Genomic DNA, 19,733 nt, shown 5'->3' with positions numbered 1-19,733 from the left:
TCGGTTCCTTACTTCATGAATTATCATTAATTCAACTCACTGCTAATTGTTTCCCTTCTTAAGAGATAATAGTCATACCAAATTGTTTCCCACCCTGCCTCTGGGGCTGGGTCTGAATCCCTTGGTGGAGAGGAATTAGAGCCAGAGGCTGGGAAGCAGCAAATTTTAGAAGGACTCTGTGAGCCCTGGCGGGGGGCCACATGACAGAATTGGAAGGAGGGCTATCCTTCACCTCCCCTTCCAGCCTCACCATGAATGAAGTTCTCAAATTAACAGCACATAAGGCAACTTAACAAAAGTCTCAGGTCTATAAAGAAATTCGTTATGACAGGGCAATTCATTTAGATATCACACAAAGGATGCTCTGGTGATGGCTGTCTTAGAAAATTAACCAGGAAATGTGTTAATGTACTAATCACAGATGTCTGCCAAATTATATTTTCTGGTACAACAGTTATTACAGTGATTAGTACTGCCAGTTAAATGAGATGAACGGTTTACATCCAGCTGTGCCAGCCGTGGGTGTATTCTAAAGGCATCATCCTTCCAGAGCAGAAAGCTGTGGGGAAAAAAATGTGTCAACACACTCAAAACAAAGTCATTCCATTTTTAAAATATATTATGCTATTAGTCTGTAAGTCAATTTTCCCCCCAAAGCCAAAACTTTTCTGAAAAGTTGTTTATCCACAAATAGTATCATAAGAGTCCAAGACAGCTATCAATTTTTGCCATAACTAAACACTTATGCCATGACCACAGTACCAATTTTCACTTTTATGTACTTTTTCTCTAATCTTACTGGTATACTTGATATAGGGAAATGTCCTTCATTCATGGTGAGGCTGTAGTTTCATAAAACAAACTGAAAGATAGTCAATCAAGCTGAGAAATATTGAAAAAGAATGTCACTGTTTCTAATATTTTTCTAGAATAGGCCAAAGGAGATAAAACATCTTTAAAATTCTCGTACAGAAAAATAGAGAACATGCTAGAAATGACATATTCACTTTGTAATTTATATTGATTAACTGCACTCTGCCTAGATGTTGAAATGAATATATTTTGGAAGTCATAGCTGTTTTTTTTTATTTTGGTATCATTAATCTACAATTACATGAAGGACATTATGTTTACTAGGCTCCCCCCTTTACCAAGTCCCCCCAACATCGCCATTCACAGTCACTGTCCATCAACATAGTAAGATGCTGTAAAATCACAACTTGTCACCAAGTTCACAGTCACTGTCCTTCAACATAGTAAGATGCTGTAGAATCACTACTTGTCTTCTCTGTATTGTACAGCCCTCCCGTGCCCCCCCAACACTATACATGTTAATCGTAATGCCCCTTTTCTTTTCTTCCCCCTTATTCCTCCCTTCCCACCCATCCTCTCCAGTCCCTTTCCCTTTGGTAACTATTAGTCCATTCTTGGGTTCTGTGCTTCTGCTGCTGTTTTTTTCCTTCAGTTTTCTTTTGTTCTTATACTCCACGTATGAGTGAGATCATTTGGTACTTGCCTTTCTCTGCCTGGCTTATTTCACTGACCATAATACCCTCCAGCTCCATCCATGTTGTTGTGAATGGTAGGATTTGTTTTTTTCTTAGGGCTGCGTAATATTCCATTGTGTATATGTAACACCTCTTCTTTATCCATTCAGCTACTGATGGACATTTAGGTTGCTTCCATATCTTGGCTATTGTAAACAGTGCAGCGATAAACATAGGGGTGCATCTGTCTTTTTCAAACTGGAGTGCTGCATTCTTAGGGTAAATTCCTAGAAGTGGAATTCCTGGGTGAAATGGTATGTCTATTTTGAGCATTTTGAGGAACCTCCATACTGCTTTCCATAATGGTTGAACTAATTTAAATTCCCACCAGCAGTGTAGGAGGGTTCCCCTTTCTCCACAACCTCGCCAACATTTGTTGTTGTTTGTCTTTTGATAGTAGCCATCCTCACTGGTGTGAGATGATATCTCATTGTGGTTTTAATTTGCATTTCTCTGATGACAAGCGATGTGGAGCATCTTTTCATGTGTCTGTTGGCCATCTGAATTTCTTCTTTAGACAACTGTCTATTCAGCTCCTCTGCCCATTTTTTAATTGAATTATTTGCTTTTTGTTTGTTGAGGTGTGTGAGCTCTTTATATATTTTAGATGTCAACCCTTTATCGGATCTGTCATTTTCAAATATATTCTCCCATACTGTAGGATACCTTTTTGTTCTATTGATGGTGTCCTTTGCTGTACAGAAGCTTTTCAGCTTGATATAGTCCCATTTGTTCATTTGTGCATTTGTTTCCCTTGCCCGGGGAGATATGTTCAAGAAGAGGTCACTCATGTTTATGTCTAAGAGATTTTTGCCTATGTTTTTTTTCCAAGAGTTATATGGTTTCATGACTTATGTTCAAGTCTTTGATCCATTTTGAATTTACTTTTGTGTGTGGGGTTAGACAGTGATCCAGTTTCATTCTCTTACATGTACATGTCCAGTTTTGCAAGCACCATCTGTTGAAGAGACTGTCATTTCCCCATTGTATGTCCATGGCCCCTTAATCGAATATTAGTTGACCATATATGTTTGGGTTAATGTTTGGAGCCTCTATTCTGTTCCATTGGTCTGTGCTCTGTTCTTGTGCCAGTACCAAATTGTCTTGATTACTGTGGCTTTGTAGTAGAGCTTGAAGTTGGGGAGCGAGATCGCCCCCACTTTATTCTTCCTTCTCAGTATTACTTTTGCTATTCGGGGTCTTTGGTGTTTCCATATGAATTTTTGAACTATTTGTTCCAGTTCATTGAAGAAAGCTGTTGGTAATTTGATAGGGATTGCATCAAATCTGTATATAGCTTTGGGCAGGATGGCCATTTTGATGATATTAATTCTTCCTAGCCAAGAGCATGGGATGAGTTTACATTTGTTAGTGACTTCTTTAATTTCTCTTAAGAGTGTCAAATAGTTTTCAGGGTATAGGTCTTTCACTTCCTTGGTTAGGTTTATTCCTAGGTATTTTATTCTTTTTGATGCTATTGTGAATGGAATTGTTTTCCTGACTTCTTTTTCTATTAGTTTATTGTTAGTGTATAGGAAAGCCACAGATATCTGTGTGTTAATTTTGTATCCTGCAACTTTGCTGAATTCCAATACTAGCTCTAGTAGTTTCGGAGTGGAGTCTTTAGGGTTTTTTATGGACAATATCATGTTATCTGCAAATAGTGACACTTTAACTTCTTCTTTACCAATCTGGATTCCTTGTATTTCTTTGTTTTGTCTAATTGCCATGGCTAGGACCTCCAGTACTATGTTGAATAACAGTGGGGATAGTGGGCATCCCTGTCTTGTTCCTGATCACAGAGGAAAAGCTTTCAGGTTTTAGCTGTTCAGTATGATGTTGGCTGTGGGTTTATCATATATGGCCTTTATTATGTTGAGGTACTTGCCCTCTATACCGATTTTGTTGAGAGTTTTTATCATGAATGGATGTTGAATTTTATTGAATGCTTTTTCAGCATTTATGGAGATGATCATGTGGTTTTTGTCTTTCTTTTTGTTGATGTGATGGATGATGTTGATGGATTTTCAAATGTTGTACCATCCTTGCATCGCTGGGATGAATCCCACTTGGTCATGGTGTACGATCCTTTTGATGTATTTTTGAATTCGGTTTGCTAATATTTTGTTGAGTATTTTTGCATCTACATTCATCAGGGATATTGGTCTGTAGTTTTCTTTTTTGGTGAGGTCTTTGCCTGGTTTTGGTATTAGGGTGATGTTGGCTTCATAGAATGAGTTTGGGAGTATTCCCTCCTCTTCTCTTTTTTGGAAAACTTTAAGGAGAATGGGTATTATGTCTTCTCTGTATGTCTGATAAAATTCCGAGGTAAATCCATCTGGCCCGGGGGTTTTGTTCTTTGGTAGTTTTTTTATTACTGCTTCAATTTCATTGCTGGTAATTGGTCTGTGTGGATTTTCTGTTTCTTTCTGGGTCAGTCTTGGAAGGTTGTATTTTTCTAGGAAGTTGTCCATTTCTCCTAGGTTTCCCAGCTTGTTAGCATATAGGTTTTCATAGTACTCTCTAATAATTCTTTGTATTTTTTACTTTCTCGTTTCTGATTCTGTTGATTTGTGTTGACTCTCTTTTTCTCTTAATAAGTTGGGCTAGAGGCTTATCTATTTTGTTTATTTTCTCAAAGAACCAGCTCTTGGTTTCATTGATTTTTGCTATTGTTTTATTCTTCTCAATTTTATTTATTTCTTCTCTGATCTTTATTATGTCCCTCCTTCTGCTGACCTTAGGCCTCATTTGTTCTTCTTTTTCCAATTTTGATAATTGTGACATTAGTCCATTCATTTGGGATTGCTCTTCCTTCTTTAAATATGCCTGGATTGGTATATACTTACCTCTTAAGACTGCTTTTGCTGTATCCCACAGAAGTTGAGGCTTTGTGTTGTTGTTGTCATTTGTTTCCATATATTGCTGGATCTCCATTTTGATTTGGTCATTGATCCATTGATTATTTAGGAGCGTTTTGTTAAGTCTCCATGTGTTTGTGAGCCTTTTTGCTTTCTTTGTACAGTTTATTTCTAGTTTTATGCCTTTGTGGTCTGAAAAGTTGGTTGGTAGGATTTCAATCTTTTGGAATTTACTGAAGCTCTTTTTGTGGCCTACTATGTGGTCTATTCTGGAGAATGTTCCATATGCACTTGAGAAGAATGTGTATCCTGTTGCTTTTGGATGTAGAGTTCTGTAGATGTCTATTAGGTCCATGTGTTCTAGTGTGTTGTTCAGTGCCTCTGTGTCCTTACTTATTTTCTGTCTGGTGGATCTGTCCTTTGGAGTGAGTGGTGTGTTGAAGTCTCCCAGAATGAATTCATTGCATTCTATTTCCTCCTTTAGTTTTGTTAGTATTTGTTTCAGATATGTTGGTGCTCCTGTATTGGGTGCATATATATTTATAATGGTTATATCCTCTTGTTGGACTGAGCCCTTTATCATTATGTAATGTCCTTCTTTATCTTTTGTTACTTTCTTTATTTTGAAGTCTGTTTTGTCTGATACTAGTATTGCAACACCTGCTTTTTTCTCTCTTGTTTGCATGAAATATCTTTTTCCATCCCTTGACTTTAAGTCTGTGCATGTCTTTGAATTTGAGGTGAGTCTCTTGTAAGCAGCAAATGGATGGATCTTGCTTTTTTATCCATTCTATTACTCTGTGTCTTTTGATTGGTGCATTCAGTCCATTTACATTTAGGGTGATTATTGAAAGGTATGTTCTTATTGCCATTGCAGGCTTTAGATTTGTGGTTACCAAAGGTTCAGGATTAGCATCTTTACTGTCTGATGATTCTTTATTTCTCTCCTTTCTTATTACTCCTCCTCCCTTCTTCATATGTTGGGTGTTTTGTTCTGTGCTCTTTTTAGGAGTGCTCCCATCTAGAGCAGTCCCTGTAAGAAGCCCTGTAGAGGTGGTTTGTGGGAGGCAAATTCCCTCAACTTTTGCTTGTCTGGGAATTGTTTAATCCCTCCTTCATATTTAAATGATAATCATGCTGGATACAGTAGTCTTGGCTAGAGGTCCTTCTGTTTCATTGCATTAAGTATATCATTCCATTCTCTTCTGGCCTGTAGGGTTTCTGTTGAGATGTCTGATGATAGCCTGATGGGTTTTCCTTTGTAGGTGACCTTTTTTTCTCTCTGGCTGCCTTTAATACTTTGTCCTTGTCTTTGATCTTTGCCATTTTAATTATTATGTGTCTTGGTGTTGCCCTCCTTGGATCCCTTGTCATGGGAGTTCTGTGTACCTCTGTGGTCTGAGAGGCCATTTCCTCCCCTAGTTTGGGGAAGTTTTCAGCAATTATTTCTTCAAAGACACTTTCTATCTCTTTTTCTCTCTCTTCTTTTTCTGGTACCCCTATAATGCGGATATTGTTCCGTTTCAATTGGTCACTTAGCTCTCTTAGAATTCTTTCATTCCTGGAGATCCTTTTATCTCTCTTTGCATCAGCTTCTCTGTGTTCCTGTTCTCTGTTTTCTAGTCCATTAATGGTCTCTTGCATCTCGTCCATTCTGTTTTGAAGTCCTTCCAGAGCTTGTTTTATTTCTGTATTCTCCTTCCTTAGTTCTTGCATATTTCTCTGCAAGTCCATCAGCATGGTTATGACTTTTGTTTTGAATTCTTTTTCAGGAAGACTGGTTAAATCTATCTCCCCAGGTTCCTTCTCAGGGGAAGATGCAGCAGATGCCAAAGCTGTCTGGGTTAGTCTTGTCTGGATCAAATTTTTTTTGCCTTTTCATGTTGATAGGTGCAGTGGAGTGCTATTGACACGTCTATCAGCTTTCCACTTGGCTCCCGGCCTTTCTTTACTGGGACAACTGTGTCCCCTAGTGGCTTGTGTTGGGCAATTGCATGTAGACTGGGTCTTTGTATCTTGCCCAGTTGGTATGGAGGAAGCTCCCTTGCTGAGGGCGTGGCCAGCCTCAGGCTGGTAATCTGCTATGGCAGGGCCCCAGAGGGGTAATGGATGGGGGGCTGTTTGGTTGTTTACCTCTGTGAGGGGTCTCAGAGCTGTTGCCCAGGGGGTTAGTGCACCCGGAGTTCCCTGGAATTTCCAGCTGCTGGACTGTGACCTGGGATGTTTCCGTCCAGCTGTGGCATCCCTGTCCCTTTAAGACTTTCAAAAAGCACTCCCTTTTCTTTGTCACAGGGGCATCGGCTTCGGGACCCACTCAGAGGTTTTGCTGTCCTGTTTCCCTAGTTTCCAGCCCTCCACACATGCACTTTGTCTGTGCTCTGGTGCAGATGGCTGGGGCTGGGTGTTTAGCAGTCCTGGGCTCCCTCTCCTCCCCGCTCCGACTCCTCTCCTCCCACTGGGAGCTAGGGTGAGGGGCGCTTTAGTCCCACTGGGCCGGGGCTTGTATCTTACCCCTTCCACCAGGCACTGGGCTCTCGCAGGTGTGGATGTAGTCTGGCTGTTGTCCTGTGTCTTCTGGTCTCTCTTTTAGGATTAGTTGTATTTGTTGTATTTTCAAAAATACATATGTTTTTGGGAGGAGATTCCCACTGTCCTACTCATGCCGCCATCTTGGCTCCTCCTCCGGAAGTCATAGCTTTTAACTAGTAGCCCAAAAGTTCTTTTTCCTATGTGATAGAAGATATAAGGGAGAACAGAGATCATATGACCTTCAAAATGACCTATAATGTAGTGGGTTTGAATCCTGGTTCCTCCATTTATCAGCCTTATTGTGCCTCTTAGTGACTCAGTTTCACCTCCTGTAAACTGGGGACACTGTGAGTAGAATTGCTGTGAGACCTGGCAAGCACTAGCACAGTGATGGCACCTGCTAGGTGACAGTCAGTCATCTGTCACTAGTATTACATTTCACTTGCTGGCCCTGGCAGGGAAGGGGTTATGGTGGACAAACAGAAAACTAGGTATTTCATTCATTCTAATACTGGTACTTTTCTCTATTTCCTATTCAGAAAAGATGAAAGATCAGAGTAAACAAATGAAAAGGCTGGAAAATGAATGGTTGTTTCAGATCATCTCTCAGAGAACACAACAATACAGTCTACAGTCATCATGAAAACTTCCTTTCAGGCACAGATTCTTTTGTCTTTCAGAATGTTTTTGTCCCTGGATACTGAGAGAAGTACAATTTGGATTCATTTGACCTCCTTCCTCTTCAATTGGGACAGGACATTCCAGGCTGCCTTGATGTTGGGTGTGAATCCTGATTCCACCATTTAACTGAGCATCTGGACAAGTCCCTGACCTCTCTCAACCTTTAATAGTTTCTTATCTATAAAATGAGAATATATGTTTGCCTTTCAGGCTATTTAGGAGAATTTAGTGAGGTGACAGCATGCATAGTTATCCAACAGGGTGTGTGACACAGAAGGTGCTCAGCGAACATGTGCACACAGCTATGCAGGTTTCTCAGGGCACAGGGGTGTCCTGCTGAAGGGGCAATGGAGAGCTGAGCTCCAGCCTGCGTGCACCAGCAAGGCTGCCTATGTCAGGGGTGGGGAAGGCATTCCTATTTTTCTAAATTCTCAAAGGTCCTTTGTGGCCTACTAGGGGCCCTATCAATAAATTATAGCTAACATGGCAACAGAAAGAATGAACTGCAACATTGAAGGACTTGGATAAACAGTCCCCTAAATACAAGATGACAGTGTTGGCCTATAAAATTGTGTTGTTACCATAAGTTTTAAAAATGATTATTGACAGATAATGGAATAGTATTCATAACGTCAGCCATGATTTGTCTAGCATTAAGAAAGGCCACTAATAGCTTTTATATAAATAAATATGTTTCATTCTGTTTGTTAGCCTTGATTTGATTTATTCATTGATTTTGAGTATTCATCAGTGCCTACTATATGCCAGCTCTGCGCTGACCACAGGGAATATAGCAGTTAACCAGGAAGATCTGGTCCCTGCTATCCTAGATTACTGTCTGCAAGGAAATTCAAATAAAAGATACTTCCCTAAGGGTAACTAGGTACCTGTGCATTACCTCTTACCCAAGAATCTCCACAGGCTCTGTCCACACCGTCTTGTGGATCTCCAAAAAACCTCCTCAAGGAGGAAGGTACCACATTCTTTCTTCCAGCACTCTTAACATGGCATGTAGTAAGATCTTTTGTCCACCAACAGGAGACATTCTATGCCAAATCTCTATTATTATGTAATAAACACGGTGCACAGATGCATATCCTAAGTTTTAAAGATGTGTCTGTTTTCTGAACCCTACATTTTATCAAATCATACACTGTGCTGGGCCTAATCCTTTGGTGCTCATTATCTCTCTTGACTCTGTGTAAGCTGACCCAAGCACAAATTTGTTGTGACAGCTGAACTAACAGAACCATTGTGGTTGGCACCATTGTGGTAAGCACACAAAGAAATTAAATACTAGGCAACATTACAAAAGGGATTAGAACTAGAGCTACATACTTGAAATTCACATTATGGTGGAAGCTTTTCAATTCAGTTCATTAGCTTAATCAGAAATGAAAAGTTTCTATGAAGCAAGGAGAAAAACTTAAGGTTGATATTTTCTATTCCATGGTAATGACATATCAAACATCCCAAAGATCTCACTGGCCTGTCTACTGGGTTTTCTAACAGAATCAATGGAAAGGGAGGGTCCCCAAAGAAATAGAAATGCCATCATTTCTAGGCTTTTGTAGATTTTTAGCTTTGGGAACCAAGATGCAGCATGAGTCAGCTCCAAGGGATGAGTTCTTGAGCACCCACCATAATTGGGTTTGCATGAGGCTTCAATGAAGTAATGTACATAAAGTGCTTAACTCAGTGATTGTGCATGAAAAGTGCTTAATAAAAATAACACTAAAAAAATTCCCATGGTTTTCTTCTAAAAAAAAACCCAAACCCTTCTCATTTTCTTTCTTTGCTTTCTCCTCAATTCCATCCTATCACTTATTCAACAAATATTTGTGGAGTTCCCAGTGGTGTTATTCTAGACATTTCTGCTTCAAATATTGATCCTCAAGAGTGCATTCTATCAGTTGGTCAATGTCAACTGGGCATTTATTTTGAAGAGAGGTGAACTTAACCAATATCCCATGTAAACAAGTACAACCCTCAACCAAAAAAAACCAGACAAACCATTTTTCTTTTTAAATAGAACTACTTGAATTTACATATCTATGATTAATTTTGAGCAGCACAAAATAAAAGTGACAAAGTTTGAAGGTAAATCTAATGTTGAAATTTAGCTATAGAGTTTTGGAACAACTGATGAGTACACTCGGAGACACAAGGGCTTCTGCCTAGGGGGAAGGCTGGCATTTAAGAGCTACAAAGACAGTCATCAAGCCATGACAAACAGATAGGATTTTCCAGTTTCATTTTCTTTGATTTCTTTTAGACTCCCATGAGATAAACTTTTATTTCAGAAAAGCTATTGCATAAAACATCACTTTTGAAATTACCAACAGTATTTACCACTAAGAAAGACAATTGCATTAATTAATGGTCATTACTGGCACATGGAGACCGAACATTTGGATATAAAATCCAAGGCATCTCAATGAACAAGGAAGAGGAAAAACAAAAGGAAGATTAAGAATCTGGTAAATACAAATTGTGATACTTCAACAACCCACCATGCTTCTCTAGGAAGAGTGGCTAACATTTATTGAGGCACTTTGCCTAGAGCTTTGTGTGGATTATCTCATTCAATCTTCCTAACAACTCCATGTGCAGTGGCACACAGAGAGCATATTTATGCAGCACACTGGGCCAGATGGAGGAAGCTGCACCTGGGAGGGCATGGCTGTCCAGAACATGACAGCTGCCCTGAAGGCTGGGAGAAATGCCAGCACACTGTAACCCATTCCACAGGCTGGGAAGCTCTGATACATACAACACAGGGACAAATATACATCTGTCACCAGAGATTGGGGCAGCATTAGCTAAGCAAGGCTCAGAAAATAGTAATGACAGATGACTGAGGGTGGTCTGCAAAGTGTGGAAGGTTCTCATCCTGCTTTAAGAGACGAAGGTTTTAAAGACAAGATGCTGGAGAGAGCAGAAAGGGTCTTTACTGAGTGTTCAGACAAATATATTACAGGCCTGAGAAAGGTCCCCAAATGGTAAAATCCACAATTAATCAATAGACCAAAACAAACAAATAAACAAACCTGATTTGATGGTACGTCCTCATGACTAGGGGAAGGAAGTAGATGGTAAGGACTTTTTAGTGGAGGAGTCAGGTCAATCACAGAGAGGGAGAGGCCTGGTAGGGGGCAGGGTGTGGGCATGAGGGATCTGGAATAATGCAAAGAAGCCAGGAAAGGCTGTGGGCTCAGGCCGTACAGAAGGCTGGTGGAGCAGCCTCTTGAACATGAGTCAGTTCAAACTTTGGCCTCCTGAGGTCAAGTTCATTTTATATCTGTCTTAGATTATGTTAACTGATGGCATTTTGATGCCCACTTAGAATCATCCTCTCATGGCCACGGAGTATAATACATATAAATAAGTGTGACTTTGGTGACTGAGATAGGGCAGGAATGTCATTTTGCTGTCTACTGATGCTTCATGATATTCTTACAACTTGACTTTCCTACTTAATGTGCATTTGGGCACTTCACTTATCTAAGCTAGCCCAATATGAGGTGTTCATTTCGAAGCAAGTTAAAGCCATACAGATTTGAATGCCAAGACATGTCCAGTATGAATAAAGGACATATTATTATTGGGTCTTGGGGTCTTTGTCTTATTAGAGAACCTAGGCTAGAGAAGCCAAAGGGATGCTGAGCCTGTAGCCTGAGAAAAAAGGGTTATTCCTCTTAGGTGTGGGGCTACATCCACCCAGTTACCAGAGCCCAGCGTACTTACCCTGGGCACTCCAGAGCCCCTGGGATTCTTCCATGGGAAAAAGTGGTTTAATCTGCACTTACAATGCTGGTTGCCCTTCTTTACTCTGCCTGTTTCCAATGCCTGCCCCTTGTTTCTGAGCACACTAGCATTGCCTGGCTTATTTCATCTACCTCCATAAAACACAATCCCATGGAGCTTTACCTGTCAAAACCAACATGGGGTGTTTTTTTTTAATCTTTATCCTTTAAAGGGCAAAACCTCTGACACCCTTGAATATAGACAAAAGAATGAACTTTAGAGCCTGATGACAATTCCCAAGGAGGGATCACAGAATGTGAACAGCAGTAACTGCCCTGGGACCATAAAGCTTTTGAGGTCATAAGATACTTTCCAAACATTAACACTCATTTGGGGAGCCATATTCTGGTATTTTGATTTTTTAAAAAAATCATTACCTAGAATGACCTACACTTATACACAACAGGATTTGAAGCCTGGATAAGTCTGATGCTTTTTATCAGTTTTGGTGAGCCTTTGAGTAACCCCCATGAGTATTAGGTTTTTATTTTAAACTTGATGTTGTAAAACATTAACAGAGAAGTGAAACTGTACACATAAGCTGGGACATGTGGCAACTTTACAGAAGCAGATTTAACAGATTACAATAAAGCTTTGTTTTGCTGTGTTGACCTTTTCTTGTATGACTAGGAGACCCTCATCACAAGCCAACACTCTCTTCCCAAGCCCACCTTGGCCAATGTTACCTTCCAGTTTCTGTTATTCCCTGGTCTTGATTCCTACATTCCCTCTGTTTCTCTAAGTATTACTCTCATCCCCCTGGATCCCTGCTTCTATCAGTCCATTCACTCTCCCATCCATCCACTCAACAGATATGGGTGCATTTTTCCTATGTGCAAGGTCACATAATGAGTTCTGGCAGAACCAAGACTAGACCCCAGATGCAAGTGGAGTTTGTGAAAAGAGCAGGTGCTTCAGAGTCACACATACTGGGCTTGAGCTCCAGCCCCAACACTTATGAGCTCTGTTACCTTGGGCAAGTTATTTATTCTCTCTAAGCTGCAGTTTTCTATCTACATTTGGTGATACTAAAGTTTGCATTATAAGGCTCTTGTAAGGATTATATAAGAGACAGACCAAAGTACCTGGAACCAAGTGGGTACTCCAACCTCATCTGCTGACTTCTGCTCCATTCCCAAGTTGTGATTCAGCTGTGCTAAAGCTGGCAAGCCTTCGTTTTTAGAAAAAAAGTCATTGTATTGTTGAGGAGAATGTGCACTGGCACAACTCTTAAGGAAGGCTTTTAGGCAGTTATCTCACAAAACTATAAATGCACATACGCTTTGACCTTAATGCTTCTTCTGGGAAACTGTCCTACAGTTATGTTTGTACATGCTGAAAATGATGTATGTGTAAAGGAATTCACTGCAGCCCTGTTTGCAACAGGAAAAGATTGGAAACAAATCAAATGTCCCTCAATAGGGGACTGGTTAAATAAATCACATAATGGATTATTAAGCAAAGGTAAACAAAAAGAAAGAAGTTCTTTATATATCAACATGGAAAGCTCTCCATATTGTTAGGTAAAAAAGGCAAGGTAAAGAATAGTGGGTATAATATACTTCATAAATAAAGATGGGAGATGGAAATAATATTTGCAATATATAAAGAAACTTCGGAAGAATGTGCAAAAAAACCCCAGACTAATAAAAGTATTTACCCATGGGTATGACTGGATCTAAGCAGGTGGTGGGCATGGAGTGAGAGGTATACTTTTCACTGCATGCATTTTTCAATGTTTTCAAATTTTAAACTATGCACGAGGTTCTTAATAGTTCATTTTATCAGCTGTATGTAATTACCTGGCCTACCACAAAAGCTTACCAAGCATTCTCTGTGTGCCAGGCTTTAAAGGGGACACAAATACATTTAAGACTTGGTCCAGAGACTTCTAGCATTTAAAAGAAAGAAATGCCATATATAACATCTGCATGTAAGAGAAGCCTACGAAAGTGAATTGTAATGTTAATGTTTGTTCTTCAGTTACACACACACAAAACGTCTACTTAGGACTGAAATGTCACTATGTGAAAATATTGATTGAAGACTGAAGGTACTCCCACAGCACAAAGAACAATTCACATTACAGGGTGAAATTCAAGCCTCATCCTACTGCCTAGGCAGCATGGACTCCAAGCAGCCAGGGAGAGTTGAAGTTAGAAAAATTATTACAGCTGTCAGTGGAAATGTACACATTAACCCAGCAATGAGTTTGTCAATAATTACACATCTACTTATTTTGTCCATGTTGGTGCTTACCCTGTACAATCTCAGGAAGAAGCCTGCCAGAAATAGATGGCATTTGTAGTAGGAAAGAGTGGAGCAATAATAAACATGTAAGCAGGGGGCTAGCAGCACTGGAAGAAAGGTTCAGATGCAAAGACCTCAAGACTTCAGGTGCATTAAAGTTTGTGAAGTCAACAAAACCTTTGTGTACAGACTCTATCAGATTCTCAGGACAATGAAAAGAACAGAATTTTAGAACAGAATTGCCCTAATGTTTAGAACTTGCTTCTACACACAAAGGAAATTTCAAACTCAATCTGTTTAATTGTCCTTTTGGAAAGAAAAGCCTCTTTCCTCACACATTTCAAGGCATTCAGTAAAAATCCATGTGCAATTACCACGTATCAGGCCCTGTCCTACTCTTTGAGTAACGCTGGATAATTATTTACAACCAAAAGCCAATCTCCACCTCTGTTCTCGTCCCTCCACACCTCTTGCCCTAGCCAGCCATCTTGAGAGGTGAGGGAAAGGAAGGTGATCCATGTGATCAGTAGAATGGATTTTCCTACTCAGCCTAACTGGCTGCCTAACCAAGGAGCTATTACATGATTTAAGTTTAAACCCAGAAAGTAAGTACCTTCATATTTTAATGCTACAGGATTTTAGAGTTATAAGATATCTTAGAGATAATCCAGTCTAGCCCATTATTTTACCATTCTTTTATTAGCTAATACTGTACCATGTACAATAGTTACAGAAAAGCCAGTTACAGAAAATTCAGTTAAGTGAAACTGTCAACACAATCTAGTCTCTAGGCTAGTAGCATCAACCCATTGGGTTCAAAAGTTGATATTGTGAATTTAAAAGAATCTCTTACGATATGATGATTATGTATTATCTCTATGGAAGGCAGAGGAAGTTTCTGTACATCCATGTATGCTGTTTAAATGTTAAATGTTCTCCAAATATTCTTAGTTTAAATTTGGAAGCAAATATAAGCCTTATACTTTGCTGATTCTTATTTAGGAATAAATAAATATCTTATTTGTTATATGTTACATATATCAATAAATTTATTTATTACACATATACTATTTGTGTAATATGTATACATTTTTTATTTAGTGATTATAATAAATTCTCAATTATAATTGTACTATCTGTGAAATGGGGGCAATAATACTTGATCATAGCATTGTTAAAAGGATTAAATGAAGCAATTCATTCAACAATTATGTGTCAAGCATTGTTAGGCATATGGATACACATGCAGAACATTTAAAAAACTTGGACTATTTTTATCTAAAAGCACATACACACAGGTTCAGAACTGTATACAGCATTTAAAGAAGTTTGAGCTGCAGAAACAGGAATGAATTATTTATTGAGCCTTCAAGATCATGGAGTTGAAATGCTGATGAACATACAACAGTATCTAATTACAAGAGAGTATTGTCTGATGGAAGATTAGAAAGAAAATACACATGTTGATTGATTCAATCTGTGCCTTGAGCAATTTATGCACCGTATTAATTTCCTATGCACTAAAACTGGTTGTCAGGCATTTTAACATTTCTTTCAAAACAAAGTCCCTGAAAACTTAGAACAGCAATGAAACATCAATAAAAAAAAAAGGGTGTACTCATGTGGATGGTTATTAATATTGGTGATAAAAAATTTTTTAAAACAAAGATACTCACTATTTTCTGAGAGGATTAAAAACCCATTTCACCTATTGGATATGTTTAACCTTCCCCAACAGTATCATTCCCTGCAATATGTTTTTATCAGTTTAAAAAATCTATAATGATGATTTAGAGCTCTTGTGTTTAAGCCAGGATGCTACTTCTAGGATGTCCAGGAGTATGGCAGGTAAGAGAAGCCAGAATAATATGGTGTATCTACCCAACACATCAGTTTTCTTGGTTTTTCATGTTGAAATCAACAAGGGTCTATCATGGAACAGAATGCAAAATCCACCTGATTTCATAAAATAAAACATGAAACACCCAACAAATTGTTCCTCACTGGCCTCTTGAGAGCCTGTTAGGGAACAAAGGCTCTTGTCTCTTTAGGAGAAAGATTTCCAAGTGTGGTACATTAAGAATGGATCTTTCTGTCAATTCACATAGTTGTCAGTGAATTGTGTCAAGGGGTTTGGAATCACTTTTATATATGGCTTTAATTATTTTGCTGCTTTTTGCTATCTACTGAAGTTAAAAATAAATTATCATACACCAGGAAAATAAAACAGTTACATTCTGACTAGGACACAGTGTTTGAGCTTTGAAACAGCATTCATGAAAATAACCTGTGCTCTCTACTACAAAATCAGAGAGGAAGACATTTCTGTGTTACTGAAGTAACACAAGGGGCAAAAAGAAGACCTGTGAAAAGGAATTAACTAGAGAATAAAATTTCCCCTAAAGTAGGCCTTGAACAAGACAGTACACTAACTGGAAGGAATTTGTTTAAGCTTCAGAGCTTTGCCCCAAATACTAGTCATTCAAAATTTAAGAAGTGAGTGGGCTCTAAAGCCTGGCCATTCTCTAGTTAATCAATCTGCTTTTATTCTTTTCAGAGCACTTATGACTGTCAGAAAGTATCCTGATCATTTGTTTAACTTGTTTATTGTCTGCCTCTTCCATCTCCAACTCCCAAAAGTAGGGTCACTTGTATTTCCAGTATCCAGTCAGCACCTGACTATTTTATAGTAGACGCTGAAAATATACCTGCTGAATTTCTTTGTAAGATTCTTTGTAAGATTACAGAAGCGTATTTGTCAATAAATATTTAGGCTAAGGATAGGGGAAAGTGTACCTGACTTCTTTGAAAGTGCAAGGAACCTATTTGATGGAGTGAATGCCCATCTGTAGTCTCCCCATCTTTACCATCTCCGACACTGAAACGCTGCCCGGAGGGCAAGGCGGAGAAGGTTTTGATAGAAAATGGGTATCACGTCTCTCCTTGCGACCAGAAACTAAAGGTTCTCAGTGAATTTGCAGCTTTATATAATCTGGAATTTCAAACCTTTAGGAGAAAATAGCACCTATTATGACAGGAAGTGACTCATCTGTTTCAGAGAACGCCGCGGCTGACCGCGTTCGGGCTTTAACGCCAGCTCGCCGAGATCGCACTAGAGGTCTGGGGCGGCCAGTGCCCGGCTCTCGGCGGGAGAGCGCACCGGCCCTCGGCTCCGCGGTCACCGCAGTAGAGGCGAGGTTTCGGACGGTGGGAGTTGCGCTGCGCTCAGGGTTCAATCCCATCCTCAGGGAGGAGCCCGCCTCCCGCCGGGAGGGGCGGACGCCAGTCGCGCCTTTCGGACCCCCAGGGCGCCAGCCGACCCGAATCCCGAGTCCCGGACGAGGGTGGGGCCGGGTCCCCTGCTCACCGCTGCGGAGCCTGCTGCTGTGGCTGGCCTTATGGAGGGCGCTGCTGGAGCAGCCCATCGCGGGCCGGACGGCGGCCGTGCGGGCGAGCGCAGCCACCTGTCCCAGTCCCGCGCAGGCGTCGGTCCGGGAGCCCGAAGCTCGCGCACAGCGCACCCACCGCGCCGAAGGTCTCCAGCTGCCTGCCGGGCCCCAGCGGGACCAGAGCGCAGGCGCACGGCGGAGCCGGTTGGGGGTGCGCCCCTGGGAAGCCCCGCGGAGGTGGAGGAGCCAGCCAGCCGAGAGCAAGAAAGCAGAGGGGCACAGGTGCAGGGGCTCCGGTGGGCACAAGGTGGGGAGTGTGGCAAAGGAGGGGAGGAAAAAGGCCTCTGAGGCAAGGATAGGGCGATGTCGAGGATGATCCTGAAAGGCTGGGAGGGCTCCTCTGAATCATCACTAAATAGCTTCAGGGAGAGGAGGAGGCGATTGTGGCCCAGTGGCTATTGATTGGTAGACGAGATTTACTATGACAATCTTTTTCTCACATAACTTAAGTACAGTTACCACACGGAAGTTTAATATTGTTATACTATTTAATCCACCCTCATACTCAACTTTGGTCCATTGTCCAGTCCTGGACCCACATTGCATTCGGTTGCCATGCCAGTCTTTAGTTTGTTTTAAAATGTAGTTCCTTTAGACTTTGTCTTTCATGACCTTAAAGTTTTTTGGGGTTTTTTTGTTATCATTAATCTACAGTTACATGAAGAACACTATGTTTACTAGTGTCCCCCCTTCACCAAGTCCCCCCCACAAACCCCATTACAGTCACTGTCCATCAGCATAGTAAGAAGTTGTAGAATCACTACTTGTCTTCTCTGTGTTGCACAGCCCTCCCCATGCCCCCACCCCATATTATACATGCTAATCGTTAATACACCCTTTCTTTTACCCCCACCTTTATCCCTCCCTTCCCTCCCATCCTCCCCAGTCCCTTTCATTTGGTAACTGTTAATCCATTCTTGGGTTCTGTGATTCTGCCTCTGTTTTGTTCCTTCAGTTTTTCTTTGTTCTTATACTCCACATATGAGTGAAATCATTTGGTCTTTGTCTTTCTCCACCTGGCTTATTTCACTGAGCATTATACCCTCTAGCTCCATCCATGTTGTTGCAAATGGTAGGATTTGTTTTCTTCTTATGGCTGAATAATATTCCATTGTGTATATGTACCACATCTTATTTTTTTTAAATTTTATTTTGGTATCATTACTCTACAATTACATGAAGGACATTATGTTCACTAGGCTCCCCCCCTCACCAAGTCCCCCCCACATACCCGTTCACAGTCACTGTCCATCAACATAATAAGGTGCTGTAAAATCACTACTTGTCTTCTCTGTGTTGCACAGCCCTCCCCGTGCCCGCCCACACACTATACATGTTAATGGTGATGCCCCCTTACGTTTTTCCCGCCCTTATCCCTCCCTTCCCACCCATCCTCCCCAGTCCCTTTCCCTTTGGTAACTGTTAGTCCATTCTTGGGTTTTGTGCTTCTGCTGCTGTTTTGTTCCTTCAGTTTTCTTTTGTTCTTATACTCCACATATGAGTGAAATCATTTGGTACTTGTCTTTCTCCACCTGGCTTATTTCACTGAGCATAATGCCCTCTAGCTCCATCCATGTTGTTGCAAATGTAGGATCTGTTTTTTTCTTATAGTTGAGTAATATTCCATTGTGTATATGTACCACATCTTCTTTATCCAATCATCTACTGATGGATATTTAGGTTGCTTCCATATCTTGGCTATTGTAAATAGTGCAGCGATAAACATAGGGGTGCATCTGTCTTTTTCAAACTGGAGTGCTGCATTCTTAGGGTAAATTCCTAGAAGTGGAATTCCTGGGTCAAATGGCATGTCTATTTTGAGCATTTTGAGGAACCTCCATACTGCTTTCCATAATGGTTGAACTAATTTACATTCCCACCAGCAGTGTAGGAGGGCTCCCCTTTCTCCACAACCTCGCCAACATTTGTTGTTGTTTGTCTTTTGGATGGTGGCCATCCTTACTGGTGTGAGATGATATCTCATTGTGATTTTAATTTGCATTTCTCCAATAACTAGCAATGTAGAGCACCTTTTCATGTGTCTGTTAGCCACCTGAATTTCTTCTTTGGAGAACTGTCTGTTCAGCTCCTCTGCCCACCTTTTAATTGAATTATTTGCTTTTTGTTTATTGAGGTGCATGAGCTCTTTATATATTTTGGATGTCAACCCTTTATCGGGTCTGTCATTTATAAATATATTCTACCATACTGTAGGGTATCTTTTTGTTCTATTGATAGTGTCCTTTGCTGTACAGAAGCTTTTCAGCTTGATGTAGTCCACTTGTTCATTTTTGCTTTTGTTTCCCTTGCCAGGGGAGATATGTTCATGAAGAAGTCACTCAAGGTCATGTCCATGAGATTTTTGCCTATGTTTTTTTCTAAGAGTTTCATGGTTTCATGACTTACATTCAGGTCTTTGATCCATTTCGAATTTACTTTTGTGTATGGGATAAGACAGTGATCCAGTTTTATTCTCTTACATGTAGCTGTCCAGTTTTGCAAGCACCGTCTGTTGAAGAGACTTTCATTTCCCCATTCTATGTCCATAGCTCCTTTATCATATATTAATTGACCATATATGTTTAGGTTAATGTCTGGAGTCTCTAATA

The 19,733-nt window shown here is 40.4% G+C and overlaps 1 protein-coding gene across 3 annotated transcripts in view; it reads right to left on the bottom strand.

The window, feature by feature from the left end:
* The window catches only part of POP1 (POP1 homolog, ribonuclease P/MRP subunit), a 127,608-nt gene extending 110,154 nt beyond the window's left edge, over nt 1–17,454 (bottom strand). For all 3 annotated transcript variants that reach the window (XM_073229861.1, XM_073229859.1, XM_073229862.1), the window contains exon 1: nt 17,043–17,454. In XM_073229861.1, the coding sequence (XP_073085962.1) occupies nt 17,043–17,100 (58 nt within the window). In that variant the 5' untranslated portion in view covers nt 17,101–17,454. The remainder of the gene's footprint in view (nt 1–17,042) is intronic.
* Nucleotides 17,455–19,733: the final 2,279 nt, after the last annotated feature.

The sequence above is a fragment of the Manis javanica genome, chromosome 2 (genome assembly GCF_040802235.1).
Source record: "Manis javanica isolate MJ-LG chromosome 2, MJ_LKY, whole genome shotgun sequence".
NCBI lineage: Eukaryota > Metazoa > Chordata > Mammalia > Pholidota > Manidae > Manis > Manis javanica.
Note: the sequence above shows the minus strand (reverse complement) of the source record. Positions and strands in the feature narration are given on the sequence as shown.